The sequence below is a fragment of the Callithrix jacchus genome, chromosome 15 (assembly GCF_049354715.1).
Source record: "Callithrix jacchus isolate 240 chromosome 15, calJac240_pri, whole genome shotgun sequence".
In the NCBI taxonomy this organism is placed as follows: Eukaryota; Metazoa; Chordata; class Mammalia; order Primates; family Cebidae; genus Callithrix; species Callithrix jacchus.
In genome coordinates, this window is record NC_133516.1 from 74821225 (window position 1) to 74833749 (window position 12525).

General features: G+C 35.8%; 1 protein-coding gene across 1 annotated transcript in view; it reads right to left on the reverse strand.

Moving 5' to 3' along the window:
• APPL1 (adaptor protein, phosphotyrosine interacting with PH domain and leucine zipper 1) overlaps window positions 1-12525 on the reverse strand; it is a 46845-nt gene that overhangs the window by 27737 nt on the left and 6583 nt on the right. Inside the window, exons 2-9 of the mRNA XM_002758469.7 lie at window positions 12164-12262; window positions 10348-10407; window positions 9767-9838; window positions 7388-7475; window positions 5813-5854; window positions 5056-5114; window positions 1721-1867; window positions 71-153 (exon numbers count right to left, since the gene is read on the reverse strand). Of these exons, the coding sequence (XP_002758515.1) occupies window positions 71-153; window positions 1721-1867; window positions 5056-5114; window positions 5813-5854; window positions 7388-7475; window positions 9767-9838; window positions 10348-10407; window positions 12164-12262 (650 nt within the window). The remainder of the gene's footprint in view (window positions 1-70; window positions 154-1720; window positions 1868-5055; window positions 5115-5812; window positions 5855-7387; window positions 7476-9766; window positions 9839-10347; window positions 10408-12163; window positions 12263-12525) is intronic.

Below are 12525 nucleotides of genomic sequence, written 5' to 3' on the forward strand. Positions count from 1 at the left end.
TTATGTCATTTAGCTGTTAACTTATCATTCACATCATTTCATTTTCAATTTTAAGGAAAACAGTACTTACTTCTGTACGCTTGTTCCAATATTAGCTAAAAATTCTTCCAGTTGTTCATTAAGATTTTCAGAACCCATCTTAAAGAAACTTATCTGGAGAGTGGGGATGGGGGAATGAACAACACAAAAATACATTAAACAATATATTTAAAGTAAATCATATAAATGATCTCTAAGATACATGGTTAAGTTAAAAAAAAAAAAAGGAATATTCCCATTTGCGTAAAAACATATTGTAGTTTGCGACTTCTCACTGCACATGGAGCCATGAAGGTAGAGATTTAAATTCCACTGTATATCCTTTTATATTTTTTGAATTAAACAAGTAATACATATGTATGGTTAACAATTTTTTTAATTAGAAAGTAAATTTTAAAGCATTTCCAATAAATTATATAAACTATTTCATGTTTACTACAAAGATAAGTTTTCTAGCTGGGGAATAATCAGTAAAATATACTTTTACTTAAACATATTCAACTTTTCTTTTTCCTTTTGAGACAGGGTTTCACTCTGTCATCCAGACTGCACAGTAACATCTCACTGCAGCCTCAGCCTCCTAGGAAAAATGTCCTATGATTTACTTTAAATATATTGCTTAATATATTTTTGATATATTAAAATCATATGACTCAGCCTTCATATGACTCAGCCTTCGAAGCTGCTGGAACCACTGAGGCATGCTACCATGCCCAGCTAATTTTTTCATTTTTTGTAGACGTGGGGTCTTCCTACATTGCTGAGGCTAGTCTCAAAACTCCTGGACTCGAGTGATCCTCCTACATTGGCCTACCCAAGTGCTTGATTATAGGCATGAGGCACCACACCTGGCCTCAAATTTCTTTAATCTCTTGATTTTTAGAAGACTGATGCTGTGTTTCATACCACCTAAAACATAAATTTTCTAGTCCTCTTCCTGATGTACACCTCTTTGGGCACTTTGGAGTTACTCTATTAACTGAGGAAGTATGCAAAAAATGTGGGATAAACGATAAACTCAAACTTGCTCATTCTCTTTCAGATCTATTATGAAGCAGGTGTTTAGTTGAAGCTCTAGCAATAGGTGTAACTCTGAAATTAATTTAGCTTTCTGTTCTCAGTCCCCAGCTAAGGTGAACAAGTTGTTATTCCTAAAATATTTGAAATCTTTATTTGTAAGGAAAACCATTCTTCCTAACTTCCTTAAAATAATAGTCTGATGATATTTTTAAAAATTACTTCTTACAACACAGACATGAACAAGGATTTTGAAAATAGTTCATAAGCCAGGCATGGTGGCTCACACCTGTAATCCTAGCACTATGGGAAGTTCAGGCAGGCGGATCACCTGAGGTCAGGAGTTCGTGACCAGCCCAGCCAACATGGTGAAACCCCGTCTCTACTAAATATACAAAAATTAGCCAGGTGTGTGGTGCACACCTGTAATCTCAGTTATTTGGGAGGTGGAGGCGGAGGCAGGAGAATCGCTGGAACCTGAGAGGTGAAGGCTGCAGTGAGCCAAGATGGCACCACTGCACTCCAGTCTGGGTGACAGAGTGAGACTCCACCCATTCGCAAAAAAAGGAAAATAGTTTATAATATCTTTATACTTAACGTAAATATCAAGCTTAATATAAAGCTTTTAGAACAGTTATAATCCAAAATACCGTACAGTATTTACCTGAGCTTGCATGTACCCAAGTAGAGGTTCTAACAATGCTATTTTCTTCTTGTACTGAAGAGTATTTAATGCACAAAAATAATGCATCATGGTCTGGTGTTGTTTCTTTCTGGACGTATACACATCTTCTGTTACTTCATACTTCACCTTTGAATGAAAAGATTTAAAAAATTAAGTAAATAATGGTAAATTATCTTCTGTATCTACTTTATCTATAGTAGATAATTATTTGAATTATCTTCAGTAGGAGCTGTGGGGAAGAGCCTAACCAAGGAAAAGGTATATCACAAGCAATTGAGCATTAATGTTCCTGTTTTCTGATCTTTTAGAAATCCCTCAACATTGGTTAAGTCAATTTTCCTGTTTAACTTCCAACCAAATAATTTACAAAGTGCATATTGAGGCCAGGTGTGGTGGCTCATTCCTGTAATCCCAGCATTTAGGGAAGGGGAGAGGGGAAGATCACTTGAGGCCAGGAGTTTGAAAACAGCCTGGTCAACATGGTGAATCCCTGCCCTACTAAAAATGGAAAAAATTAGCTGGGTGCGGTGGTGCACACCTGTAATTCCAGCTACTGGGGAGGCTGAGGCATAAGAATAGCTTCACCCTGGGAGGCAGAGGTTGCAATGAGCTGAGATCACACTACTGTACTCTAGCCTGGCAACAGAAAGAGATGGTCTCAAAAAAAAAAAAAGCATATTGAAAACAGAATTCCGTACATAATTAAGAATGGTACAGTAACTCAACTACGCATGGTAGAGAAAGCTTATCACAGGGAGGAAGGGCAGACAATTGCTGGTATTAGCTTAGCCATTAGTCTTTGACTTTGATCAGTTCATAGTATACCATTCTTCCCTCCTGGTTCTCTCCCTATCAGTCCTCCTCTCTTGAACCTTTTTGTCTTCCTTCACCCATATTTGAAATACGTGTGCTTAACAGAGTTCTTTTATTCAGTCAACAAATATTTATTGAATACCTATTATCTAATAGGCATTAGGTTCTGTCTTCCTGCTTTCCTTAGAATCCCTCATCAAGTACCAAGAATATTCTAATATTCCAATATACCAATGACTCAATGACTCACAGATTTTATCTCCTGCCTCTCACTCTCCCAAGTGACAGAGGAAACACATCTCCAGCTAGGTTTTTTACATGTGTTTGTGTGCTGAAAATGTACAAAACTGAAGATAGTTTTGTACACAATACCTGTTCTTCTACTTTGTTTCTTAGCTCTCTTAATTACTACAGGATCCATCCAGACATCCAAGAAATCTAGGACTCATTTTTTATTCCTATTACCACAAATCTTGTCAATTCTACTTAGGAAATATCTCCCAAAAGTACTCTGTCCTCTCCACTTTCAGTAACAACCTTAGCTGAGACCTTCATTATATTTTTGCAAACTATTCCAATTCCTTTCCTTGGATTCCCTCTAGTCTTGTCCTCTTCACATTTTCATTAGTATGCTTGTTTTATAACATAACTGCATGGTGTTATTCACCTACTTAGAATCCTTGGAGGTTACCCACTCCCTCTAACACAAATTTCAAGGTCATTAATATAGTAATCTGGTCCCAATATACTTCTTACCCTTTCTGCCATATCTCCAAACACTTCCTTTATTGTCACAGAGTACTCTTAACCTTTACACTGTTCCAACTCTACCATGTGCCTCTGAAAGGCTGTATTTCTTACAGGAAAGCACTCTCTTGGATTCCAAACTGGTGTTATCCACTTATCTTCAATGTAAATGTCACCTTTTAAAAGTGTAACCTTCCCTGGCCAGGTGCAGTGGCTCATGTCTGTAATCCCAGCACTTTGGGAGGCTGAGGTGGGTAGACCACTTGAGATCAGGAGTTCAAGACCAGCCTGGTCTCATGGTTTCACCATGTTGTATCTACCAAAAATACAAAAAATTAGGTGGGTGTGATGACACACACCTATAATCCCAGCTACTGGGGAGGCTGAGGCAGGAGAATCACTTGAACCTGGGAGGCAGAGATTGCAGTAAGCCAAGATAGCGCCACTGCAGTCCAGCCTAGGAGACAGAATGAGACCCTGTCTCAAAAAAAAAAGTGTAACCTTTCCCAATTCACTAATCAAAGGTAACTGCTGCCCTCTCTGTGCTCTCTCAGCATTTTATTAAAACCCCTATTACTGTATTTAACTAATAACAGAGTTAATCCCTGCCTTGTCGTCATCCTTGTACTCTGGTTCCTAGTCGACTTGCACACCTTCACAAAGGAAGCCTTCAATAAATGTGGAGTATCCAGTCTTTGAGGGCAGGAGTGAAGCCTACTCACATTGTTCCCCCAACATACCAAACAGACTAGTTGGGTATAACTAATATATTCTTGACATATATCAGGTGCTCAATGAATTTTTAAATAAAATAAAATTGGTGAAAGAATGTTTTTTAAAATACTTCGAACAGCCAGAAGTAATGTAATATATATCAAATTTTATACCTAGAGCCTTTAACTACTTCTCTAAGGCCAAGTGACTAATATAAATCTCAAAATGTATATATTTTATCAATATACCATTAAGTAGTCTGCAGCTAAAATTAGAAATAAAGCAAATCTTTGTACTAAACTTTGTGTGAGAAACATTTCCTTTTGTCATAGTAGGTATTGCACAGTAAATCCTACCCAGTTGTGGATTCCCACAAGCAGGTCACTGTGTCTCTACAAGCAGCTGAAGCCAAAGCTGCAGACACCAACATCCAGGCAGAGAGATCACCTCAGTTACAAACATCTATAAAGACCTACACATTAAGCCTTGGACTAGGTGCTGGAGAAAGACATGATCTTAAGGCATGCCCAGAAGAACTTGTTAATATTCTGTTCTCTCATCTTCACTTGAATGCGTTTCTCCTCAAATACAGTGTTAATACTGCTGTATTTTACTCCTTGAACAAATATCAAAAGATATCTATTTCTGTAAATAAGGAGGGTCTCATAACAGAATTTCATTATGGGTGTGACAATTCTACTTTCTGACCACTCTATCTCAGAAGACATTTTTGAACATGCATATATTCAAACCGAACCAATGCCATGTCATCAAAATCCAAAGCAACAAGAGGCAATGTTATATACAGGGTGTCAGTTACATTTCCAGAATAGCTATGCTTAGTTATAACACCACATTTTGGCAGAAGAAAATATTTTTGTTTAAAGAGGTCAATGACTATCAGAAAGGTTTCAAACAGCTAGAAGGAAAGAATAAGAGCAATATACCAAAATATACAAAGTAACTGATGGTTCTATTTTTTAGACCACCTAATGCATAGCCATTAATTATGACACTGAAGGAATAAACATGTATCACACCTTGTCATTTTCTCTTTTTTTTGACAATCGGCTGTATCTATTAATTGCAGCATCATGATCTGGAAAAAAGAAACAAGTGACAATACAACAATAATTTTCAAAACTTACAAATGCTTTAAATGGTCTTCTCATGTGCATCTTTCCAAAAATGTACTAAAGCAAGAATTTCCTACCACATGATCACTGCACTCAAATTTTCCTCGCAGCCAAATTTCCCCTAAACTCTGTGTTGTCTTATCAAATTGGTTTTTAAAAAAAATTAATTCTAAGGAAACTGCAATGTACTAAACTTTTATAAAGTATTTTTTAATACAAAAATAGCAAACGCAGCTTAAACACAGCAGCACGTGCCAACAGTCCCAGCTACTCAGGAGGATCACTGCAGTATGCTATGATTGTGGCTTGAATAGCCACTGTACTCAAACCTGGGCAATGGAACAAGACCCCATATCTTAAAATATATACATATATAACACTCATTAAAGAAAAATGGGAATATATAAAAGAACAAGAAAGGTAAACTATTACACCATCTCTAAGTATTATGCAGCTAGTAGCCTATAAGACTTAATTTCCTTAAGATTTTACTTATAGTATAAACAGTGTAATTTAAACAGCAAGACTGATTTAATTAATGTTCACTTATTTTTAATCGGGTTCTCTTTTTTTCAATTATTACAAAGAGTCTGGTCACAGATATGAACTGATAAATAAATACATCACTGCAAGAAATAAGTGTGCAAATTATAGGGCTTACCGTTACTTGCAATCTGAAATACTTCCTTTAACGTTAGTATTTCTGAAAAAGTTCGAGAATAATTTAAGTTTGGCATACTTACACAATACAACTGTTTGGAAAACAATAACTACCACAAACTATAATTAAAATTCCAAATAATATTTCATACTTCAACATTCAAGGTGAAAAAGCTACTCTGTGTTTCAGCTAGTCTACGGAACACTTACAATCATTAGTAACAGAAAATCTACTCGCTACAAATCTACTTTGTTTAGTGATATGACACAAAAACAAATTTCAAAAACCCACTATAAATGCTAACATATGCAAATATTCTGATTTAGTGCCAGAATCATGCATTCTTGATACATGAATCTAAACACTGAAACACTAAATGAGAAACAAAACACCTTATTGATAAGATTACACCATTCAGTCCCCTTACATTATAAGAAAAGAGATCTTATTCTAGACCTTAGAAATGACCATTCTTGAGGATCACAGCCACAGTTAGTAACTCCATCTTTAAAATACATTAGAGATGTATTGGAGACTGAGTAAAAGTGGCACAGGTTGCAGTACAGAAATGGTGTAGGTATAGAATAGTAGTATAATATGCATTTGTCTGTATTCTATGTATAATTTAAATACTTTACCATTCACTGATACATTAGTTCAATATTTTTAATCTGTCTACATATTTTGGAAAGTCTGTATGACTAAGATTTCAAGTTATAGGAAAGCAGAACCAATTCTATAAAACTCTCATAATTCTATAAAACCTAGTAATCCTAAATGGGTGAAAATAAAACCTACAAACTACTAGGCTGCAGATTGTTAGATGTGCCAGTACCCCTACCTCTTGCCACTTCAGGCCATACACACACCTCTATACCCTGTGCCACTATCCTAATTCAGGCCTTGGTCATATCTCACTGGACTCCCTAAACTTACCAGTCTAGTCTCCTACATAACAAGGCCACTCTATTCCATCCTTCAAAGGAATTGTGTCTCTCCTTAAAGACCCCCACTGGCTTCTCCTTCGTTCATAAACTCAAGTCTAGCATGACCTACTCCCACTACTCTATTTCTGGATTCATCTCCTCCCTCACTCTGACACAGCCAGCATTACAGCCATACTGAGTTTCTTCCTACTGTCAAAACAGGCAGTGTATTTCTACAAGCCATACCTGTGCACTCTAGTCCCTCTAACAGAACAATGACTCTTCCCCTGGCAAATTTCTCTTCACTGTTCAATGCTCATGACACATCCTTGGGTGAAGCTTTGCTCCTCCTACCAGCCCCAACAGTACCTTGCTTATTCCCTAATTATAAGAGATATAAGTGTTGTAATTATGTGTGTGCCTACTTCCTTCTCTAGAATTTCTTGAAAGAGGGGATATTTTATCCATATCAGTATTTCTCAATATCTAGTTTGACATTTAGCAGGAGCTCCTATAAATATTTGGTAACTGAGCAAAATAAGAGTGGCACAGGTTGTGGTCCAGAAATGGTGCAGGTATAGAGTAATATGCATTTTACAAGCACTGATCTCACAGCCAATGAAAGTAAACATAAGCTTGACTTCAATACCTTTCAGATCTCTTTCTTTAAACTGGGTAATGGGGAACATCATGGCATCAGCAAGCTGAGTTGAAAGTACTGCATGGCAAGAGCTAAGCTAGAAAATGAAAGACCAAAAAGGCCAAATAACTATATATAGACATTTAACCAGTGTTATATAAATTAAACAGAATCTAATAAAAAAGGTTCTGATACATTTTACGTAAAAAAACACTAAAAATTATGTGATATAGTACCAAATACTATAGAGTCAAAAAAAATTCCATCTACCAAACTCTTAGAAAACATAGAATGACCTTGGATTTGGTAATAGTTTCTTGCATATGACACTAAAAGCACAAGGAACAAAAGAAAATATATAATAGACATCATCAACATTTAAAACTTCTATGCATCAAACCACACCATCAAGAAAGTGGAAAAAAAAATTCAGAATGGGAGAAAACATTAAAATATTTGCCAATTAAGTAACTGATAAAGAACGTGTACCCAGAACAGAGAAGTTTTACAACTCAATAATAGAAAGACAACCTAATTTAAAAATAGGCAAAGGATCTGAAGAACTTCTTCAAAGATAAACAAATGACCAATAAGCACATGAAAAGGTGCTCAAGATCATTAGACATCAAGAAAATGCAAATCCAAACCACAATGAGATACCACTTCATATTCACTCAGATGGCTATAATTTTTTAAAAAAATTTAAATACACATAAACAAAATAATTGTTAGTGAGGATGTGGAAAAACTGGAACCCTCCTATATTGCTAGGAGGAATGTAAAATGATGCAGGCACTATAGAAAACAGTTTGGCAGTTTTCTATAATTATTTAACTTTTAAATAAACATAAAATTACCATGCAATGACCCAACAATCCCATTCCTGGGTACCTACTCAAAAGAAGTGAAAACTGTTGTTAAAAAAAAAAAAAAACACTTGTATATGAATGCTCATAACAACATTATTTGAACTAGTTAAAAGGCAGAAACAACACAAACAATGACTAGATAAACAGATACACAGATATATAGAGATGACTAAATAAACAAAATATGGTATATCAATAACGATGAAACTTTATTTAGCCAAAAAAGGAATAAAATACTGAGGCATATTACGATATGAATGAACCTTGAACACATTATGCTAAGTGAAAGCAGATATTAAAAAATCTACAAATTATGAGCCCATTTATATGAAATATCAAAAATAGGCAAATTCATAGAGAAAGAAAGCAGATTGGTGGTTGACAAGGGCTGAGGGAGCAGGGAGGCTGAAGTGACTGCTTGATATGGTTTGGCTGTGTCCCCACCCAAATCTTATCTTCAATTGCAGCTCCCATAATTCCCATGTGCTGTAGGAGGGAGCCAGTGGGAGATAACGGAATCATGGGGGCAGTTTCCCCCATATGGTTCTCATGGTAGTGAGTAAGTCTCAGGAGATCTGATGATTTTATAAGGGGTTTCCCCTTTCACTTGTCTTTCACTCTGTCATCTATCACCATGTAAGATATGCTTTTACCTTCTGCCATGATTGTGAGGCCTACCCAGTCACGTGGAACTGTTAGTCCATTAAACCTCTTTTTCTTTATAAATTACCCAGGCTCAAGTATGTCTTTATCAGCAGTGTGAAAATAGACTAACACACTGCTTAATGGGCACAAGGCTTCCTTTGAGATGATGAAAAACCAAACAGTGGTTATGGTTGCACAGCACTGTGAATGTACTAAATGTCATGAATGGCAAATTTTATGCCATGTGTATTTTACCACAAATTTTTTTAATGAAAAAAATTATTTCTTTATCTTGATTTCCTGTTATAATATTTCAAAAAAATTACTTTTCTAGTTAAAATTCTAGAAAATGCAGGACTATCTAATGGTCCATGTGAAAAGAAGAGGTTTTACTGCAACAGTGGAGAACATTTACTGATTCTCCACATTATCTCATTACCTTTTCTTCCTCTTAGACTTTAGGTCTTTGTTTTAATGATATGTTGTGATGACTGAGGAATTTAGGGTTGATTTTGGCTGTTTAGGAGGGCAGGATTAATAAAGACTGAACAGTATAAAGTTGCTCCATAGCAAAAGAGCAACCACAAAGAACCCAGATGTAGCTCACAACCTAACTCTTCTCTCCCTGCCTACATCAAATGACACAGGTCAAGACTAAATGGACTACATGTAGAAGAAGCACATTTATATGTTTATTCCTGGCAAACGATGTTTTAATCAGAGAAAGAAAGTATTGTTTAATAAGCTAGCCACCAGGATGTAGAAGTAAGGCTATTCTTTAGTCATCTTTGTAATTGAGCTTTACTCATAAATAAAAGCTAAACTGGGTTTACCATAAGACCATTTAATCAAGCAAAATAAAATAAATGCTTACCTCATCTATAACTTTTGAAAACTGTTGTAATGTAGAGCTCATAACTTCATCATCACCTCCCAGTGGAAAACGCTGAAAAACGAGAAACAGAGATGAGGTAAAGTTTCAATGTTGTGTCTTTTGGGAATTACATTACTATAATTTACATTTTTAAATCACTTCAGAAAACGTCTAAAATTTTGAGTAAGTTATAAAATATCATTTAACTAAAACCCTGTAATATAATATATAATTAATAAACGTTAATTAAAATGTTTGTTAGGTAACCGATTGACATGGCAAACTGGAATACACACCGAATTGGGAGTTCAAAGATTTAGCATTTAGCTCCAGTTCCTCCAATACAGTGTAATGTTGAGCAAGTCACAACTTCTTCATTTGTAAAAAGAAAATAGGTAAACTAGACAGCCTCTGTATTTAATATTAAATCATTAAAATTATCTCAACATAAGTGCTATCATGAAATTTCGAAGGGATATTCTGTGAATTCAAGAAAACTAAGGATTCTTTATGAAAGTCTATCTTTCTATACAGATGCTGTACTTTTAAAACTATGCTTTTAAAACTTTGATATACAATACCTGTTTTTCATATTCTTTTAAAAGTTTTGAGGTCAGGTGTGTTGCTGCACTTAATTCATTCTATGGAAAAAGCATTCAAATTAGCGTACTAGTAAGAAAAGTTTTAGTTGAATATACCTAATTTATTTACTATCACTTAACATAAATATTGTACATGTTTTTTAAAAACTTCATTAAATCACCGGAAACAGTTACTACCATTAAAGCACTTTAAAACTCAAAACATAAAATAGACACTGTCAAGGAATTCAGCAGTGTTCCTTGTGTTTTTTTTGTTTTTGTTGTTGCTGATAAAAACTAAGCATTAAATATTTTAAAGCCTAGAAATAAACTGACATAATCTTAGCAAAATCTTTGGAGAGTCTACATTCATGACTGATTATCCCTCTCTGTAGATGCTGATACTAGACTACAGTAAGCACTTAATAACATGCAACGAAAATGTGGTTGATCTAGTCATACAGCATAGCAACACAGCCATATGAAAAACTTTTTTTTTTTTTTTTGAGACGGAGTTTCACTCATTACCCAGGCTGGAGTGCAATGGCACGATCTCGGCTCACCACAACCTCCGCTTCCTGGGTTCAGGCAATTCTCCTGCCTCAGCCTCCTGAGTAGCTGGTACTACAGGCACATGCTATCACACCCAGCTAATTTTTTGCATTTTTAGTAGAGACAGGGTTTCACCATGTTAACCAGGATGGTCTCGATCTCTTGACCTCGTGATCCACCCGCCTCAGCCTCCCAAAGTGCTGGGATTACAGGCTTGAGCCACCACAACCAGCCTTATTTAACATGTTAAACACATATCTCTGTGGTCAGAAAGCAAAGCTTCAGAGCCCGATCATAAGCAAAAACTAAACAACAACATAACAACTCTTAAGTACGTAACAAAAACATGAATTAAGAAAGCAAAGAATATGAAAAGGGAAAAAAATAAAATTTGTACACTCAATCCCAAAGAAAGTGTAACACAGAACCTAGGTTGTTGTTTAAGTTATAATTAAGTAATCCAAACACAGCTTCAAATTTTATGCTGGTCAACAAGAAAACCTAGTCATACCCTTCATGCTCTTGTACTCCAGAGCTGCATCTAGAGGCAGCCTACTTTCAAATCCTCTACTCAAAAAGGGTAAGTGTTGGCCAGGTGTGGTGGCTCACTCCTATAATCCCAGCCCTTTGGGAGGCCAAGGTGGGCAGATCACTTGAGGTCAGGAGTTCGAAACCAGCCTGTCCAACATGGTGAAACCCGTCTACTAAAAATACAAAATTAGCCAGGCGTAGTGGCACACACCTGTAGTCCCAGCTACTCAGGAGGCTGAGGCAGGAGAATTGCTTGAACCTGGGAGGTGGAGGTTGCAGTGAGCCGAGATTGCACCATCGTACTCCAGCCTCGACAAGAACAAAACTACCTCTCAAAAAAAAAAAAAAAGCAGGACAGAGTGGGGGTAGACAGGAAGAGTTCCATAAGATTGTAATAAGCATGATTAGGGAAAATATGGTGATGATATAAGATCTTTATTCAAATCTTAGGAAAGATCACTATCAGAGTTTCATGGGGGTGGTTTCCCCATACTGTGTTTGGAGAGAATGGGCAGATCTTCCATCACTTTTCCAGTACTATATGCTGTACCCTAGTAACTGAAATGTAAGTTCTGTAATACACTTAATAGTCATTCATCCATTCAACAAATATTTATTACTAGGAGCCTAGTACACGGTTAAACACTGGTAAACAAGATAGACACTATCTCTCTCCTCATGGGGCTTAAAGATTCATGTTTTAAAAGTATTAAGTTAGTCCTTAGCTTTTTACCTGTGCATCATAAATCCGATGCATAGCTTGATACAACTGGTTCATATAGTTGGAAATAGCTGTGGCATCTTCTTCAAATACACCCAGTAAAGATCTTGTCTGTATAAAATAATAGCAATAAGTTTATGTTAACCATTATACAAAAATCAGATGGCAAAATACTTCTTATAAAGGAAGCAAAAATCTTAAGATATTAAAGCTCTAACAATTCTGAGTTTTAATCTATTTTCTCTCTTTTGATAGTAAAGTTAAGAAGTCAGAGTTTTTTAGTTTTCAGTTTCAGTTCAACAAAGCAGAGGTATTTTCCAACTATGTCACACAAACTTTAGGAGGAATAACAGAGGTATACTTTCATAAACTAA